General features: G+C 41.9%; 2 protein-coding genes across 2 annotated transcripts in view; both read right to left on the minus strand.

The window, feature by feature from the left end:
- Window positions 1–1,279: 1,279 nt before the first annotated feature.
- cox6c (cytochrome c oxidase subunit 6C) lies at window positions 1,280–7,255 on the minus strand. Its single transcript, XM_078216714.1, has 4 exons — window positions 7,172–7,255; window positions 5,632–5,752; window positions 3,165–3,299; window positions 1,280–1,394 (listed from the first exon to the last, which is right to left on the minus strand). Exons 2-3 carry the CDS (start codon window positions 5,743–5,745, stop codon window positions 3,177–3,179), a joined length of 237 nt encoding a protein of 78 aa, XP_078072840.1. The 5' UTR covers window positions 5,746–5,752; window positions 7,172–7,255; the 3' UTR covers window positions 1,280–1,394; window positions 3,165–3,176.
- An 11,619-nt stretch (window positions 7,256–18,874) lies between these two features.
- rgs22 (regulator of G protein signaling 22) overlaps window positions 18,875–19,359 on the minus strand; it is a 103,556-nt gene continuing 103,071 nt past the window's right edge. Inside the window, exon 29 of the mRNA XM_078215511.1 lies at window positions 18,875–18,982. The gene's annotated coding sequence lies outside the window, so the exon portion shown is untranslated. The remainder of the gene's footprint in view (window positions 18,983–19,359) is intronic.

Here is a 19,359-nt window from a genome sequence, read left to right on the forward strand (position 1 = left end):
TATATTCAAGGGGGAGATAGATTTTGTTCTTGCAGGGAATCAAGGGATTGGGGGATTAGGCAGGAAAGTGAAGTGAGGCAGATCAGTCATGATCATATTAAATGACAGAGGCGGCTGGAGGATCTTAAAGATGACTCCTATCCCTACTTGTGTTCTGAAGGTACCTCAGATGCAGGAAATGTGAAGTTCAGGCAGCATCTATGGAGAGATAAACAGTCAATGTTTCAGGTCAATGACCTTTCATCAGAACTGGAAAAATGTTCTGACAATAGGTCAAACCACCTGTAACAAGTCAGTTTCTCTTTCCAAAGATGCTACCCGACTTGCTAAGTATTTCCAAACATTTTCATTTGATTTATTATCGTCACATTTGTATACAGCAAAAACTATTGTTTCTTGCACACTATACAAAGCATACCATTCCTAGAGTACATAGGGGAGAAGGAGAGTGCATAATGTAGTGTTAGTCACAGCTATGGTGCAGAGAAAGACCAACTTAATATATGGTAGATCTATTCAAAAAGTCTGATGGCAGCAGGGAAGAAGCTGCTCGAGTCAGTTGGTACACAGACTTTTGTATCTCTTTCCTAACAACGGTGGAAGAGAGCATGTCTGGGGTGGGGTCCTTGATTGTGCTGTTTTTAAGCTGAATGCCTCATTCATTTCTCATCTGGGGATAGATTTAAACCATTTGATATCTACCCGATTCCTCAGACAGGAGGCCCAGTCTATTTTGAAGTGGAGGTATCATTAACATACTATTGACAAGCACCTTGCTGGTGCTGCCAACAGACATTAGGCAGACACTAGCTAAAATTTACCCAAGTGTTTTAAAATGAAATGATTTGACTTGCAACAATTGCAATCACTGTACCAGCAAGCATGCACAAGTGCATTTTTAGATGTGCAAGCTATTTCTATATTCTAATTTTAAACGCTGCAAAACTGCTGCTCAAGGTAACAGGTTCTTAATAAATAGAGCATTAAAAATAGCCTTCCTTTTAACCATTTTCCTATCACTTGCCACAACTCCATTCAAACATCAGTAACTCAGCACGTGGAAAATTCAGAATTCCACTACTCCACGGTCTACTTTTAGAGCAAGATTGGGGCTGGAATTTGACTAGCACACCTGCCCAAGGCCAATAGAGAATGTTGTCCTGCGAGCCTTGCCATCCCCGATAAAATCAGGGCCTGGGTTTGAGCAAGTTTCCTCATGACATTTTTTAAAATGGAAAGATGTTCTGTACTTAAAACTGGTAAAAACCACATACAGGTGTTAATGGTCAGAAAATTAAATGTTTTATTTATACATCAGGTACAGAAGTATGTCCTTTTGTCTTCATTTCCCAGTGTGTATCAGAGGAGCAGTCCTGTTACTCGTTTCAAGTCTCCTGTTTTAAAAATTCACATTAGTACAATTCAGAAATGGTGATCAACATCAAGTTTTCTACCTCAAAATGGAAGCTGCTGCATGCAGGATCATTATACAATTAATCACATTTTAACATTGTCAAATGCAGTAATGGATGAACCAAGCTCAAACATTTTTACATTTAACATTACTGCAAGATTGATAATTTTAAGGGTCTGTAATATCTATGGAATTTATTCTTTTGTCACTTTTTAAAATGGTTCAGTTTGAATGTCTGCTAGTTGGAATTCTTTACAGGAAGGCAGTTCTGAGAGAATCAGAATTGTTTTACAACTTATGTTCCTGAGTGGAGCAGCCATATGCTGTCTCGATTGTCCATAACACAATTGGGTGTTTTTTGAAAAAAATTTGAAGGAATGGCTAAAAGCAGTGTCTGAACTTAGATGACACCTCATGTTTAAACAAACCTACATATTAAATTTAATTGATGAACTATATTTTCAGGGCAGGATACGAGTGTCAAAAGGAAACCTTAATTTTCTGATATGATAGGAAATGTTCTTAGCAGTTGATCTTTAGTGTGGGGTTTGTGTTAAAATATGTTGGCAAGAGAAGGTAGTTTTGTCTGTGACTGTTCTGTAATTAAAGAAAATGTGCTAGTTGTTTGTAATGGAATGTAAACAGAGGGCCCCATGGAAAAATGAATGAATACTTGTCTTTAGTTTATATGGCTAATTACAAAGGTGGGGTGACTGTGATTAGCATCCTTTAGCCAATAAAAAGGTTAATTTGGACCATCTCCAAATAAGGAAGACCCTGAGGGATTTCTTTCGATACCAATCAAGTAAACAAACTCAAATTAACTTAGGGACAAAGTAAAAGGGGCAGCTCCCCAAAAGGAAGGGGGAACAGCCCGAACCAAAAGCAAAGTCGAAAGGAAACTCAAAACATCAAACCAAAAGGTAACAGTTGAAAAATCTTAGTCTTTGTTGGCACAGTGATACCATGGCTTCTGGGGTACAACTCATGGACACATTCAACATCACGTCAAAGAGAAGGAGAAATACAACCAAGGACGAGGGCAAATGCGTGATTAAACTAGGAAATTAAAAAGCTGCTATCAGAGATGCGGAACTAGCTTTCCAAAATTAGCATCTCATACTCTGGTTCCGAGTGGCCCAAGGTTCTTGTACAGTTGAAGTAAATTTGCAAAAAAAAATTAACAGCATGTGCTAATTGCCAATCATTTGAGGTTACTAGTACAAGTGTGGAGTCTCATTTCCTTGGGTTTTTACAGATTCTTTACAAATATGTATTTATTTCTCATGATCCAACCTCTTTTCATACTGGATTTGATTTTGAATTCAACCATTCTAACTTACTGTGCATTGTTAATTTCAGAATCCTCCAACCCACCTCTATCTCGTTTGCCCAGGATCCAGACACCCTTGGGTGGATAGTGCCTCACTTCCATCTCCCATTTTCAGAAAAATCTAATTAATGGGGAATGGTGTTAGCAGGAGTAGCAGAGCAATATTTAAGCTGACTTTTAAACTAAGATACTTCTAAATGTTCTAATCATAAGCCAAAGACCCAAGTTTCAGATCCTGCCCTTCCTGTGACATCAACTTTGGAGTGCACGCAGTGCTGGGATACATTAATTGCATTCTATTCCATCATCAATAAATTCCTCAATGATAAGTTTGAGTAAATGTCTTGAAATAGCAACATTCTTGAAGTTGAGACAAGTCAACTTTATTGTTGCATTTAACATAACTGAAAGAATTACCTTTGCCAGAATCTATTTATTTGGTTTCACACTTTCAAATATGCCAGCAGCCCTCATGTCTTCAAATGACTTCATGGCATCATATTTCTTATAGAAATCAGCATACGCTTTCTTCCTGGAATCACCTAGTAAAAGCTGCAGTGGTTTAGGAAAAAAGGACAAGATTACACTTCAGCATATATAAAATTGCACAAAAAGAGGACACAGCTCCAGCCCATTTATAACATTTAGAAATTATCTGAATCAAGGTTTGGGCCAACCAGGGTCCCCCATCCACACCCCACCAGCACAAAAACAACAAAAGCAGCAAATCATGTACGTTGCCAGGGAATTAAGAGTAAAAACACCTGCAGTATCAGGATGTCAAACTTGAGTGGTTGTTTAGGGAATAATTAACTGAATCCAGGAGATTTAAATTTGAGAATCATTCTCAACAAAGTCATATAGAAAAAGGTTCACCTGGGAGTATAACAGACATCAAACCAAACGACAGCACTACAAAGGGAGGTGATGGCCTCGTGGTATTATCACTAGACTATTAATCCAGAAACTCAGTTAATGTTCTGGGGACCTGGGTTCAAATCCTGCTACGGCGGAGGGTGGAATTTGAATTCATCAAAAAAAATCCTGGAATTAAGAATCTACTGATGACCACAAAACCATTGTTGAAAAATCCCATCTGGTTCACTAACGCCCTTTAGGGAAGGAAATCTGCCATCCTTACCCAATCTGGCCTACACGTGACTACAGAGCCACAGCAGTATGGTTGACTCAACTACCCTCTGAACAAGGGCAATTCGGGATGGACAATAAAAGCTGACCAGCAGCGACACCCATGTCCTATAAATGAATTAAAAAACAAGGCACCTTCACAGGAGCAATATTTGACATCAAACCACAGGAGGCATTAGAGTAGTGATTGAACGTTTGGTCAAAGGTATCAATGAATGTCTCAAAAGAGAACAGAGGGGAAATTCCAGGGCTTAAGGCCTTGGCAACTGGAAGTTCTGTTGCCAAGGACAGAATGACAAATCAGGATTTGCATGATGCCAGAATTAGAAAAGCACTGATGTCATTAAACATTAAAATCAGCTCATTACTCCTGATCAACTACCAAGCATCATTAACAAATACTATTTTCAGTTATCGCACATTATATATACCTCAGTTAGGGCAAGAATGATATGAATATCAGGTACAGATCTGGGTGAGAAATTAATAATCTGAGCTTTTAATGTCCTTACTGCAAAGGTTACACATTTTAATTGAATTGAAATGCATCAAGAATATACAAAGTCCAATACACAGCAATCTACCATTACAAATTTACAATACATAGAATGACAATGTAGAAAGTGGCCTATGCCAGCTCTTTGGTTCAGCTATCCAATTAACTCTACTCCACTGAAAATGTAACCAATTCTCATGTCACTATCAGATCTGCTTTCACTGGGCAAACTCAGTCAAAAATATGTTGCCTTAAGTTAGCTCTGGGTCTTTTGCCAACCATAAATCTGTCTCCTTTGGTTATCAACTCTACAATCATTAAAAAAAGTTTCTCCTTATTTATTCATGACTAAACCCTCATGGATTTGGAATACATCTATTAGATCCCTTCAACCTCCTCTGGGCTACAAGCAGTCCCAACTTTGACAGCATCTCCTTGGAACTGAACTCCCCCATTCTTAGTACCTTCTGGTATATCTCTTCTGCACCTTCCAAGACCTAGACATCATTCCAAAAGAGAGCTACCCAGAAATGAACACAATATGCCAGTTGGGGCCTCAAGTCCCTTACTTTTAATAAGGACAATCATTTACAGCTTTCTAAACTTCCTGCCACATTCAGAGATTAGTGTCCATAACCTCCAAGTCTCAGTTCCTGCATTCCTTTTAAAATTTCATCTGCTCTGTCTCTGCCCTCTTAGAAATCTGTTATTATCTTCTTTCTTTACTACATTTCCATATTTCATAACACCTGAACTGTATTATGCTCATTGGTGTATATTTCAGAGGCCCTAATACCAACCACAGTGAAGCTCTACTGTATTTTTCACTCCAATCTGAAAAACTACTATCAACCACTTGTGCTTTATCTTAACCAATTTGGTATACATACTGCCATGTCGCTTTAACCCCGAGCTTTTATTTTGCTAATAGGTCTACTATGCAGTACTTTGTCAAACACCTTCTGAAGTCCATATACACATCAACCGCACTGTTAATTGCTGCCTACTTCATAGAATTTGATCAGGTTAGCCAAACATGATGTGCCTTTAACACAGTAGCGTTGTGTTCTCAGGCCATATATTAAAGAGTAATTATAATGTTCCTTTACACAAAGGAAGTGCCCCACTTTATTATACATTGCAGTCACTATCAGGCAGGTGGACAGACGGGGTTGCAGGAGGGAGAAGGAAAGGAAATATAGGAAGTTTTATGCAAAAATACACAAGTAGCAAGATTACCTTGACAGTACCAGCCGTCACAAAAGATAAAGTAAATGCCACAACCAAGTGAAATCGTAGACGTTTGGCCAACAGGCCTCTCATCAAAGGCTTGGCAATCACAGCAGAAGACATGGTTTACCTTGGGGGGGGGGGGGGGGGGTGGAAGAAGAAAGAGAAAATGGATGGTTATTTGCAACATGCATAATACACCATCAATCATTATTAAGCTTTGAATGAAATCAACATAACTGTGATGGTTTAATTGAGAAACCTATAACTACAATCATTACCTAAAATCAGACCATCTTACACAACCTTCCTTCTCAGCAAGTGAAGGATCCTCACAACCAAGTCCCCAGAGACCCACTCCACTTCTCCCAAAACCTCAAGGACCCTTAAAAAGCTAGAGGACCAGGGAACTAATGTCTCCTGGGCAGCTGTTTAATTTAAATTATGCCTGAACATGTTCCTTTGGTGCATGTGCCATAGCAAAACCTCAACCAATCAACTTGCCAACTAATCAGTGCTCTTTTCTCATGCAGTATAAATTGTGGCTCACTGAAATTTGACATTCTTGCATCTGTCCTAATGTGTGCAAAATGAAAAGTTTCAACAGCGTGTCACTTCCTTCAGAGTTACTCATTCTGTACTACCAAATGACTATTACATCCTTAACTCAAATTCACCTACTTGTTATATCCTCAATCATTCAAGTAATTCCGTTAATTATTAAGGCTGTGCCTGTCCCATTGCCATTTCCCTATTTCTGAAGAACTTGTACATTTGGTTCCCGGCTTACAACCATTTCTTAATGGTTACCATGTCATACCCTCAAAGTTGAATTTATGGCAGCAATTCATTTAATTTGCTCCTTATACTCCACACACTTGGGTAAAGGTAGAATATTTGGGCAACATGACCTAGTCTGCCCTTCAACTAATGAAGTTTCTGATGCTTCTCTCCCATTTGATTGATGTATTTTATAGAGTCAGAGGTTTACAGCATGGAAACAGACCCTTCGGCCCAACTTGCCCATGCCACTTTTTTTTAAACTTACGCCTTTTCCCGTATTGCTTAAAGCGCAATCAACTGCTCCCTTCATTTTAATTTAACTCACTTTCCTTTCGTTTGTTTAAATGTATTATCTTTTTCACCTGAGACCCTCGTTCACATTTACACAATAGAAAGCACAAGCAGACCATTCGGCCCTTCGTCCTTGTGATTCCCCAATTGATTATTTCCACCTGGACACTCCCCCACTCTCCCTGGAGGACCCTCACCCACTCCAAGCTTCCCCCCGGGCTGCCTGCATCTTCCCCAGGAGAAGTAGGCCCCACCATCACCCAGGGAGTGGCTACTGAGGAGAGGCCGCTTCCCTTTTGGCTGCTCTGACCCTGGGAGGCCGCGCCAAGGTTACCGGCCCGGCCTGCCAGCCAGGCCGGAGCCCCGGCACAGCCGCCCCATTAGGCGCCCAGGCGGGGAGGGGAGATTGGTTTAAGAGGCCGCCACGGTGCGCCCTCCCCGGGAAGCGGGTTGCGGCGCTCAGCCGGTCACTCACTCTGTATTCACACAACCACAACCGTCAAGGAAGCCCGGCCCGCACTCAGTGCGCCTGCGCCAAATAACCACTTCCGCCTCCGGCCCACCAACTTCCGTTTGGACCTCATCGCCCGGGAGTCCTTATATGGAGTGAGTGACGGTTAGGATCTTCTCCCCCTCCCCCCACCAGATACCCCGCCTCCGCCCATCTCCACCACCCCACTGCCCAGTCAGTGAATGGACCCACCCCCTCACCGTTCGTCTGGCCCCGCCCCTGAATCGGTAACCTCGCCCCCTCAGTGAGTGGCCCGCTCTCTGGAGCAGTGGCACCGCCCCTGAATCAGTGGCCCCGCCCTCTGGATCCGTGCCCTCCCGGGGTCAGTGGCCCCGCCCCTGAATCAATGACCCCGCCCTCTGGATCAGTGCCCCGCCCCCCAGTCTGTCTCCCCCCGCAGTGAGTGGCGCCACCCCCTGAGTCAGGAGCCCCGCCCCATGTGTCAGTGGCCCCGCCCTCCGAGTCAGGAGCCCCGCCCCATGTGTCAGTGGCCCCGCCCTCTGACTCTGTGACCCCGCCTCCCCACAGACTCAGAATTGCTCTGGTGCAGAAGGAGGCCATTTGGCCCATCCTTCCCCTCACTAGCTTTCCAAAAGTGTATTATGGGTTTGTGCCATTCTCCTACTCCCCTGTACATTGTTTCTATTCAAATAATCCTCTAATGTCCGACTGAACGCCAGGATTGAATCCACCTCAACTACAATTCCAGGCCTAGGCAGAGCCTTCTCCTCTTGTACCAAATTGTGTGAGGAAAACTCAGCACTGAAGAGAACTGAAACTAATTACAGATATTAATAAACTTACAGAATGGATATATAATTGACAAATGAAGGTCAACCCACGGTGAGTGAAAGGTATTACATTTTAGAAAGAAAAATAAGAAGGTCATATGTTACTTGTCATAGAAATCATAGAAACCCTACAGTGCAGAAGGAGGCCATTCGGCCCATCGAGTCTGCACCGACCACAATCCCACCCAGGTCTTAGCCCCACATATTTACCCACTAATCCCTCTAACCTACGCATCTCAGGACTCTAAGGGGCAATTTTTAACCTGGCCAATCAACCTAACCCGCACATCTTTGTGAAATAAGAGTCTAAATGGGATAGAGGAGCAACAATGGATCCAGAGTAAAAATTGCTTAACATAGCAATGTAGGTTAATGAAGCATAAAAATATAAACCAAACACGAGGTTTTATTTCTAGAGGAGCAGAACTGAAAAGCAGAGGAGTTAGGCTAAACTTCTATCAAAGCTTGGTAAGATCATACTTGGAGTACTATGTGCTGTTCTGGTCATTGCAAAAGAGCATATAGGTACTGGAAAGGGTGCCAAAAAAAAATTTACCAGGAAAATACCAGAAATGCAGGCTGGGTCTCTTGGAAAGAAAAAGTTGCGAGATGACTGGAGGTTTTTAAAATGATGAAAGGTTTGGTCAGCGTAGACACAGATTGGGTATTTCTATTTGTGGGGAAAAGAAAACTAGAGGCTATCAAATATAAGACAGAAAGAATTCGGAAGAAATGTATTTACCCAGAGAAGGTGAAGATGTGGAACTTGCTACCACAGGGAGACATTGAGGGAAATGGCATGAGTATATTTTATGGAAAGCTATATACAGAACTGATAGCCAAGTTCCGCACACATGAGGACGGCCTAAACCGGGATGTTGGCTTTATGTCACACTATCAGTAACCCCCACAGCTTGCCTCCTGGACTTGCAGAATCTCACTGGCTGTCCTGTCTGGAGACAATACACATCTCTTTAACCTGTGCTTAATGCTCCCTCCACTCACATTGTCTGTATCTTTAAGGCCTGGTTGGCTGTAGAGATTCGCATTCTAATCAGTATTCTGTAACTTGATTTTGTGTCTCTGTGCCCTGTTTGAGAGCAGATTTCCACTCCATCTGACGAAGGAGCAGCGCTCCGAAAGCTAGTGGCATTTGCTACCAAATAAACCTGTTGGACTTTAACCTGGCGTTGTTAAATTGCTTACTATTCAATATATCCTCCAGTCCCACAGGTCACAGCTCCGCATCGATAAGCAGTAGGAACATCACAGTTTCAGCCCTGTTTTAAGATTAAATAATTGGACAAATTTATTTTACAGAAGATGAACAAATAACTAAGTGTTATAATACAAATACATATTTATAATCAGAATCCTTTTGTGCATGAAATCCATAAAAGTCTAATGCTTTTGTTATTGTTATTTTGTTTTGTTATCTAATGCTCAGTTATTCTTTTGGAGAACAGCTTCCATCTTATCGCGGATGGAGCTGATGCACGCTCAGACTGTTTTGCTAAGATTACCAAGATTGAAATCTACAATCCTTTAAATATCTTTGAAAACAGTTATAAGAATTTCCTGCATTTCAAATAACTCTTGACCGTGTTCATAGAAACATAGAAGATAGGAGCAGGAGGAGGCCATCTGGCCTTTCAAGCCTGCTCTGCATTCATTATGATCATAGCTGATCATCTAACTCAATAGCCTAATCCTGCTTTTATAGAAGTCAGGACCACACCTGTTGGATGTCTACCATATGTTTGTTATGAGTTTCAATGTAGGCAATTGAGCTGGAGTCTTGGTTGGGTTGGAGCAGTGGGAAGAGTTCCCGCTCCTCAACATTGGAAGAAAAATCCAGTCCAACGAGTTCAGGATGAATCAAACTTTAGAATGAACCACCAGGTCTCATTTACACTCCACAGGCCATCTGGCTGCCACACACAGGCATGGAGAGATCTTGGCCACGATCTTGCTCACCACGCTCCCGCTGCAGCGAGGTCGGAGAACTTGGCGCCCAGCCAAATCTCCGTTCACTGTAATGGGATGAGAACGTCCCGATGGCATAAACAGTGGTAACATTCCGGCTAATGGGCCAGCTACCGGCAGGTGAAAATGGCAGGACCGGAGGCCATTGGTAAGTCAGGTAAATTAAGGAAGTGGATTTTGATAGAGTCATGAGTAGTGGCTTGGTCACTGTCTGTGCGGAATTTGCATGTTCTCCCGGTGTCTGCGTGGGTTTCCTCCGGGTGCTCCAGTTTCCTCCCACAGTCCGAAAGGCATGCTGGTTAGGTGCATTGGCCATGCTAAATTCTCGCTCAGTGTACCCGAACAGGCGCTGGAGTGTGGTGACTCGGGGATTTTAACAGTAACTTCATTGCAGTGTTAATGTAAGCCTCCTTGTGACTAATAAATAAAATAAAACTATATGACTCATTGCTACTTGGATTATTGAAGCAATCATATCAATGAGAACATGTCTAACCATAGTTAGAACTGGCAAGCATTGTTTCATTTCTGTTAATGCAAATGGGGATAGAACATATTAGTAAATATATCATCAATATATTTATACAGCCACGGAAAAGCGTGGTGGAAACATTCCTCTCTGTGCTGAAGAATTGTGAACCTTTTTTGCTGCTGCTGCTGCTTGTAAGTATAAGAGTTGATGTGGTTAAGCTGAAGTGTGATGTGTTTGCAAGTGGAAACAAAAAAACAAATTGCAAGAACTTTTTTTCCAATGACATCAGAAACCTTTCAAAACTTTGTTTGGAACAGTTTGCTGGTCTGGGGTGTAGGGGGTAAAAGTTGTGCAGAGATGCCCCACTCTGCGGGTTATATCGTCAAACATAAGAAATATTCCCAGCTTTATTCACAGATGAACACGCACTTCAGATACGCATTTCTAATTAAATTTGTGACGAGGTTTGTGAACCGCTGGTTTCATTTAATACAATGTCATGGTCAGGGCTTTCCTTTTTCGTATTTGACAGCTTGCGATTTTCAGCCCATTCTGTGTTCTGGTGGAGCTGGTGAGCAGAGAAATGGAAAACCCAAATACTGATCTATCTCTTCAATCAAAAGATCAGGGGCGGAATTTTCCGGCCCTTCCTACCAGTGGGATTTTCCAGTCTAGCCAAAGTCAATGGGCTTCAGAAAGGCTCACTGCATTTTACAGTCCTACCCCCACTGCAGCAGAACTGTAAAATTCAGCCCCAGGTTAATTAGTTTATTTGATTATAGAACACCATTGATTATTAAATGCTAGAGAATTTGTTCTGCAAACTTTTTTGTGATTGATAGAAATGTGGGGCTAAAAATTGTTTCTGGCCAGTTTTGTGGCCCAGGATCCATGTTTCATGTCCTTCCCCCCACCCATTGTCATTGGGCCAGGCAGCATGCAAACATAATCCTGCCTCCTTTTTTAAATGATTAAAGCGTAGGTTTGAGCTTGGCCAACACTGCTGCCTAACTGAGTGCTCAGCTGTAGACTGATGTAAATGGTGCAGCCAGCCTGCTCCTCTTAAAGGCAGTCTGTCCATTTTAAAGGGGAGTTGCACTCAGTGGCAAGGAGCTGTTGTTTGTACTGACACTGGCTGCATGTAGCAGCCACAAGAATGAGCATCAGGGAAGAGAGGGTCCCCTTTGGTTCACGGGTGCAGTGCTTGAGGCCTTAAAAATGGAGATGGGCAAGAAGCGAGAGGTTACGTTTCTGCCACGAGGCTGAAGGAAGAGAATACAAATGATCAGAGCCGGTTAGCGTCCAGAATCTGACCCGAGGACCTGGCAGCAGATGCACAAGAAAAGTAATAGCCTCACAATGGTGATGAAGGCCAGTGAATGAATCTTTACAGAATGTCTCCTACCCTAACACCTCCTACCCCAACGTCTCCTACTCCTAAGAAAGAACTTTCAGCCAATGTAGTCAATGGACACAATGGGTGGAATTTTCTCATCCTGCCCGCTATCGGTAGTCGGCAGGACAGGACAATGCAACGGTCCGTTGACCTTGGGCGGGATTTTCCAGACTTTGGGCAAGTGCAGCCAGAACATCCCACCCAATAAGTGGGCTCAAAATCTCCTTGAAAACAAACAGTGTAAGAAAATAAGGGTGTAGGCTGTGTTTAAACAACTTTACTTCCAGAAGCTGAGGAGTCTTTTCCAGCTGCGCACCTCCACACGTGGCAGGCTGCAGCATTGGGTCCCAGAACTCAGTGAGAGAGAGAGAAAACCTGCTTTCGGGGGAGCATCTGCTCAAAAGAAAAGCAATGCGATAGTAAGCAAGATTAAGCAGAACTGAAGCTGAAATCTTCTTGTTTTAAAACAGATCATCGTTTGCAAAAAGGGAAAAAAATATTTCTTTGAGCTACAGTCCAGCAAGAAAGAATAAAGAATAAAGTCCAACAGAAATGATGCAAATTAATTTGGAAAAGAAATGAAATTCGAGAGGAGGAAAAGTTAAAGTACTACAATTTAAGAACTGGTTACTGCGATGGTGGGAAAGGGAGCGCTATAGAACCGTTCGATGAAAAAGCGGAATCATGGAGGACTGATGAAGAGATATTTCAATATTACCTTGTTGCAAACAGGATATCGGATGAAATTAAAGTAGCAACTTTCCTGAGCTAGTCTAGTTCATCCTGCCAGACCTGGTATTGTATCTCTTACCTCTGAGAATTTATATCAACCAATGCTCAAGAGCACACCAGTAAAATCTTCTAATATAATCCTGAGAATATGGAAGAGGTGGTTCCAGTGAAGGGTTATATCACGTTGCAAGTTGAAACAAATGGTCAGTCTGAAAAATTGCCATTACATGTGGTGAAAGGAAATTTATCTGCACTCTTCGGAACAGTATGTTTGAAAATCAAACTAGTAGTTAACCAATTGGTTGAGGGAAAGAACACATTACAGAGACTCTTAGAAAAATACAAGAAGTTATTTGAAAATAGTTTAGGGAAATGACTGGAGTCGAGGAATGACTTAAGATAAAACCTGATAGCACCCCAACATGCTTAAAGGCAAGAACTGTGCCATACACTATTGAGCCAAATGTTGAAATAGAACTTGAAAAATTAATCAAAGACGGGGTGATCGAGTCCATAACCATGAGTGATTGGGCAGCTCCAATCATCCCTGTCATTATATGAGATGATTCTATAAGAATTTGTAGTGACTTCAAAGCAACAGTAAATCCAGTGATGTGTGTCGACCAGTAGCCCTTACATGAATTGAGGACCTATTCGCTGGATGTCTGGGGGATCAGCAGTTCAGTAAGATAGACTTCTCCCAAGCACATCTCCCAAATGAAGGTGGCAACTGTGTCGCAACACAGCTAACGATTGTTACTCACAAAGGATTGTTCCAATATAAACGGCTACCGTTCAGAATAACATTGGCCCCGGCCTTATTCCAAAAATCAATGGATCGAATCCGAAGTAGCCTTAATAGTGTGGCTCCAGTGTTATTTGGATGACATTTTAATCACGGGCAAAGCTGAACAGGACCATTTACAGAACTTAGGAAAGACACAGGAGCATCCAGAGAAGCATAATTTTCATGTGAAGATGAAGAATGCAGAGTCACCGATTAACTATCTAGGCCATGTAATTGATAAAGGTGGATTCCACAAACAACCTAAGAAGATTTTAGATGCACCTAGACTGCAGAATATATCACAACTGAGATGTTTTTCAGGACTCAAGGTGGCACAGTGGTTAGCACTGCTGCCTCATAGCGCCAGGGATCTGGGTTCAATTCCCGGCTTGGGTCACTGTCTATGTGGAGTTTGCATGTTCTCCCCATGTCTGCATGGGTTTCCTCTGGTTTTCTCCCACAGTCCAAAAGACATGCTGGTTAGGTGCATTGACCATGCTAAATTCTCCCTCAGTATACCCAAACAGGTGCCGGAGTGGGGCAACTAGGGGATTTTCACAGTAACTTCATTGCAGTTAATGAAAATGTTAATGTAAGCCTACTTGTGACACTAATGAATAAACTTTAACTTTACTGTGGAAAAGTTGCTTCAAATCTCGCTGCCATATCAAAACTTCGCCAAACATTATTATGTGCGAATCAACAATGGACTTTGACAAAAGACTCTGAAAAGGCACATAATGAAAGGAAAAATATGCGAACAAAATCAGAAGTCTTAGTTCATTTCAACTCTAATTTGAAAATACAACTCATATGACGCATTACCCTATGGGGTAGGTGCAGTGTCTCTCATATAATGCCAAATGGAGATGAAAGACCAATAGCTTTCGCTTCGAGAACATTGCCAAGCGCTGAACAAAATGATGCCCAATTGGAATAGGAAGCCCTGACTATATCTCTTGGAATGAAGAGGTTTCATCACTATCTGTATGGGAGACATTTTACCTCGATAACAGACCACAGGCCTTTAGCAACGATCTGTGGTCCATACTGAACAATACCATCTCTAGCTGCGAGTCACTTGCAGAGATGGTCCCTCATTTTATCAGTGTATAATTTTGAGATTAAGTACAGAAGATCTGAGCAACTTGCGAACGCCGATGCTCTGTCACGTCTATTGATTCGGGGTAAAGCCAAATCACAGGAGTACTATGTGAACATCTTGTCCTTTTCCCAAGTTAATAGTGTACCTATTACAGCCTGTCAAGTGCAAAGAGGCATGAGGTCAGATCCGGTGATGGGGAAGGTCATGGACATGATTTTGAAAGAAATACCATTGGATAAACGGGAGGAATTCAGAATTCAAGTCGTACAGAACAAGGGAACTTGAATTAATGGTACAAAACGGAGTACTGCTATGGGGGATTACAATGATCATTCCTCCATACTTGCAGAGTCGTATACTGGATCAACTTCACGAAGGACATCTAGGAGTCGTACATATGAAAGAACACACAAGGAGTTATTTCTGGTGGCCAAGACAAGACTCACAGATTGAAGAAAGAGTAGGACAGTGTCAGTCTTGTGCTAGGATACGAAATACTGCAGGTCTTCAACCACTTCACCCATGGAATTGGCCAAGCCAACCTTGGCAAAGAGTTCATATTGACTTTGTGGGATCAATTGAAGGATATATGTTTCTCGTCCTAGTGGACACATATTCCACATGGCCTGAGATCATGAAAGCAAAGTTGACGGCTACTGAAAAGACAATATAATGACCAGCCAAAGTACCTGCATGGTTTAGCAGACTGGAGCAATCAGTTGGCAATAACGGAACTCAGTATGCGTCAAGGGAATTCATGGACTACCTCAGAAAACATGGCATACAGCAAATCAGAACTGTGCCTTATCATCCTTCCACCAATGGATTGGGGGAGAGGTTGGTACAGTCATTGAAGAATGTCATTAAAGCATCAAAGGATGAAGGATCATTAGCCAAAGTAGTAAACAACTTTCTCATAACCTACAGAAACACAGCCCATGCGATAACCCAAAACACGCCGGCAATATTGTTTTTAAAGAGGAAGTTGAGAACCAAATTTGATTTGCTCTTACCACCTGACACTTGTACCATGGCAGAGCGACAACAACAAAATCAAAGTACTCACCGTGAACAGACATAGAAACCAAGAGTTTTGATCAAGAGAAAGAGGTTTAGCGAGAAGTGGGTACCTGCCACAATACTCGCAAAGACAGGACTTATTTCTTCTATGGTGCAAACCAATGACAAGAAAGTCTGAAGAAGGCATACAGATCAAATCCTTGCTTCAAAAAGAGAATTTGCAGAGTCGGGATCTGAAAGGCCATCATCTGACACTCAAGGTTTGGAAATACCTGAACCTATGATCATGATTGAGTTGGATTTAGATTCCAAACCGGTCGAACCAACAGCACCTGTAGAAGCTGAAGAAGAACCAACTTTATTAGATGATGTGCCTGAGCCAAGTGGTGAACAGACTACTGAGAGCATGAAAGCAAAGACTCCGGAATTACAGATTCTGCCTAAGCTGAACCAACATCCACCTAAAATACTGAATGTATAGATGTAAAACTGTAAAATAATTATTATTCATAGTAAGAGTTGAAGTTAATGTTGTACAATTGGAGTAAAGGGGGAGGGATGTTATGTATTGTAAACCAATGCATCTCTGTGTAGTACCACATAGAACATTGAACAGTACAGCACAGGAACATGATGCCAAATTAAACTAATCCCTTCCCCTTGCCCTTGGTCCATATCCCTCTATTCCTTGCATATTCATGTGCTTATCTAAAAGCCCCTTAAAAGCCCCTATAGAATGTGCTTGCTTGGTGACATCAACAGGGGTATTTGTGAAGTTTTCCCTCACAGTCCCATCCTGGACTGTTTCATTCTTTTATCTTTGCTGCACAAGTGAGCTGAGCACTCTAGTGTACAACACATAGCTGCTGAAGTCTTGCTGTGTACAGGTGATCACACCTTATGCCTTCCTGTTGAGGATGCAGCAGCACTCCCTGTCAAATCCAGCAAATTAAGTTTTAGGTATAAGTTTTATTTATTATTGTCACATTAACACTGCAATGAAGTTACTCTGAAAATCCCCTAATCGCCAAACTTGACACCTGTTCGGGTACACCAAGGGAGAATTTAATATGGCCAATGCACCTAATCGGCACGTCTTTTGGACTGCGGGAGGAAACACACACAAACACAGGGAGAGCGTGCAGCCTCCGCACGGACAGCAACCAAAGCCAGGAATTGAACTCAGGTCTCTGGTGTTGTGAGACAGCAGTGCTAACCACTGTGCCATCATTCCACCCGACTTACCACAACCTCCTTAAAATAACTCCATTGTTCTTTCTGTGACTTTTCAGTAGCAGAGGTTCAAGCTTGTAAATCATGCAACAAATCAGCCATTATAAGGCTTTTGACGTCACAATATGACCAACTGGGATGTTCCCACCATACACACAACCCTCCCACGTGACGCCCTTTCCAGAAGGAGTGCCATGTAGTGTTTATTGTGTTTATATAGCATTTTCCTTTACAACTCATGAAGTGTAGCCACTGTTGAAATGTTTAGAAACACAGCAGGAAATTTGCAGGTAGCAAGATTTCGCAAACAGGAATAAGTGACCAAATAATCTTCCTGTAAGAGCAACAGCACATGCTTGTTTGAGGACAGTAAAATATCCTATTTCTGGATCATATTGAGCGAGGTTTACTTAATAGCAACCATAATTAGGCTGTGTAAGGAGACAATGGGTCTGTAAATAAAATCAACAAACTTCTACAGAAAATGCTGGAAAATCTCCGCAGGTCTGACAGCAGTTGATAGCATTTTCTGTTTTTTTGTTTTAGATTCCATCATCTACAGTGTTTTGCCTTTATCAACAGAATTCTACCTTGTTCTCCATTATGACGGCTTATGTGTATTGTGTGAGGAAATGGAATTTAATGCAGAATATACCAATGTTCCTATTATTTTTTATAAACAAGGTTGATCATTTTAATCAGCAAGTTGTGTTGAGCAAATCTTTCCCCATTGTGGCTAATGGTGCCTTGTTGCTTTTATCATCATTTTGAATACTTTAGGATTTGCTCCACCTGCTGGTGGTTATTTGCCATTTCTGCAACTATTCCTCCTGGTTGTACCACCGATAGGAGAGTATAAAGTGTAGGCAGTTGGTAAGTGCGATGTAATTTTAATGTTGAAAATCAGCTTTAACAACTCCTGCTGACTTTTGTGCAACATAGATAGGAATCCTGCACTAGTTACACTGTTCCTGTCCCTCCCGTGCTCCCACATTGTTTTCGAGACAACATCAAAGCACTGGGACAATTGACAGATGAAGTAGCTCCTTATTTATGAATTGGTCCCATCGTAATTTTCTTTTCCCTTCCCTGGAAGGTTCTGAGGTACATCACTAACTTCCCACTCCCAACCTCTCATCGCCTTCAGCCGTTTTATGTTGGCAATAATTCTCCTTCTTTGCAAAGATAAATTAAATAAATAGAATTTAAAAAAAAATAAACCTCATTCCTTTAACTTTTTCCAAATGTCCTTGAAGGGGTTTGATTCAGGTAGATTTCCACTTCTGCCCTCTTTTGGAAGTCTCCCAGTGGCAGGCCCAAACTGGACCTGGGGCTCACGTGAAGGAAAAATCCAGTGAGAACCATATCAGCAAGCATTGCATTCATTCACTGACATGTTCCAGTGCTGGGTTGTAACGCCTTGTAGAAAATATAAGTTGTAGTACACCTGTGAATTCAACTATCTTGGAGCTCTGACCTATTCTTTCCTTGAATCCGGTTTGTTTCCTGATAAAAGCAGCTCTTCCTTTGGTTAAAATAAAATTGATTTATTGGCATCATTGTGGAAAATTCTACATTGTGGTGCCCCTGGCAGGGAATGCTGATGTGGGCAGTTGTCGGAGGTTCCCCTTGCCAATGCTACTTCACTTGAAGAACAGAGACTCAGTGGAGCTCTGGGATTATTCCATTATCATAAAGAGACTACAATTCTGCAGGGGGAGAGCGGTGGCGTAATGATTTTGTCACTGGACAAGTAGTCCAGAGACACAGGGGTAATGCTCTGGGCACCTAGGTTCGTTGGTGGAATTAAATAAATAGTTCCACCACGGCAGTTGGTGGAATTTGAACTCAATAAAAATCTGGAATTAAAAGTCTAATGATGACCATGAAACCATTGGTTGTAAAAACCCACCTGATTCTTCTGCCCTCGAGGGAAGGAAATCTGCCATCCTTACCTGGTCTGGCCTCCATGTGACTCCAGATCCACAGCAATGGCCTAACAAACCACCCAGTTGAAGGGCAATAAATGCTGACGGATGCCCACATCTCATGAATGAATAGAAAAAAAATGTTGTTTCTCATCTTATATTTTTTTAACATGGGAAACATCCATTAAAAATAAATAAGAAAACCAGCAATGATTTTGAATAGATTTTTATTCTACATTAAGGTAAAACTGAAAAGAAAATGTAAAGTTTAGAGGATGATGTTTTAGTCCACAGAGTTCAGTCAACTTTATTTTCATCTGTCAGCCTGGAAAAAAACAAGAAAGCAAGGTTTTGCTTCTGTGGTTCTATACCACCGGTGTGGCAACATGTTAGGTTTTATGTATAATTTCCTTAGATGTAAAAATTCAAAGGCAGATTTCCAATGGCTTTTTAAAAATTGTTCATCAGGTGTGGCAAGGCCAGCATATATTTCTGGATTGTTCTCAAGAAGGTGCTGGGTGCTACCTTAGAATCATAAAATCCCTACAATGCAGGAGGAGGCCATTCGGTGCATCGAGCCTGCACCGACAACAATCCCACCCAGGCCCTATCCCCATAACCCCACGTATTTACCCTGCTAATCCCCCTCACACTAAGGGGCAATTTAGCATGGCCAATCCACCTAACCCGCACATCTTTGGA

The sequence above is a fragment of the Mustelus asterias genome, chromosome 7, assembly GCF_964213995.1.
Source record: "Mustelus asterias chromosome 7, sMusAst1.hap1.1, whole genome shotgun sequence".
NCBI classification, from domain to species: Eukaryota; Metazoa; Chordata; class Chondrichthyes; order Carcharhiniformes; family Triakidae; genus Mustelus; species Mustelus asterias.

Coding starts and splice junctions, on each gene's coding strand:
- cox6c (XM_078216714.1), bottom strand. CDS start 5,745: ATGTCTTCTGCTGTGATTGCCAAGCCTTTGATGAGAGGCCTGTTGGCC. Junction 3,300..5,631: donor TGACGGCTGGTACTGTCAAG/GTAATCTTGCTA, acceptor AAACCACTGCAG/CTTTTACTAGGTGATTCCAG.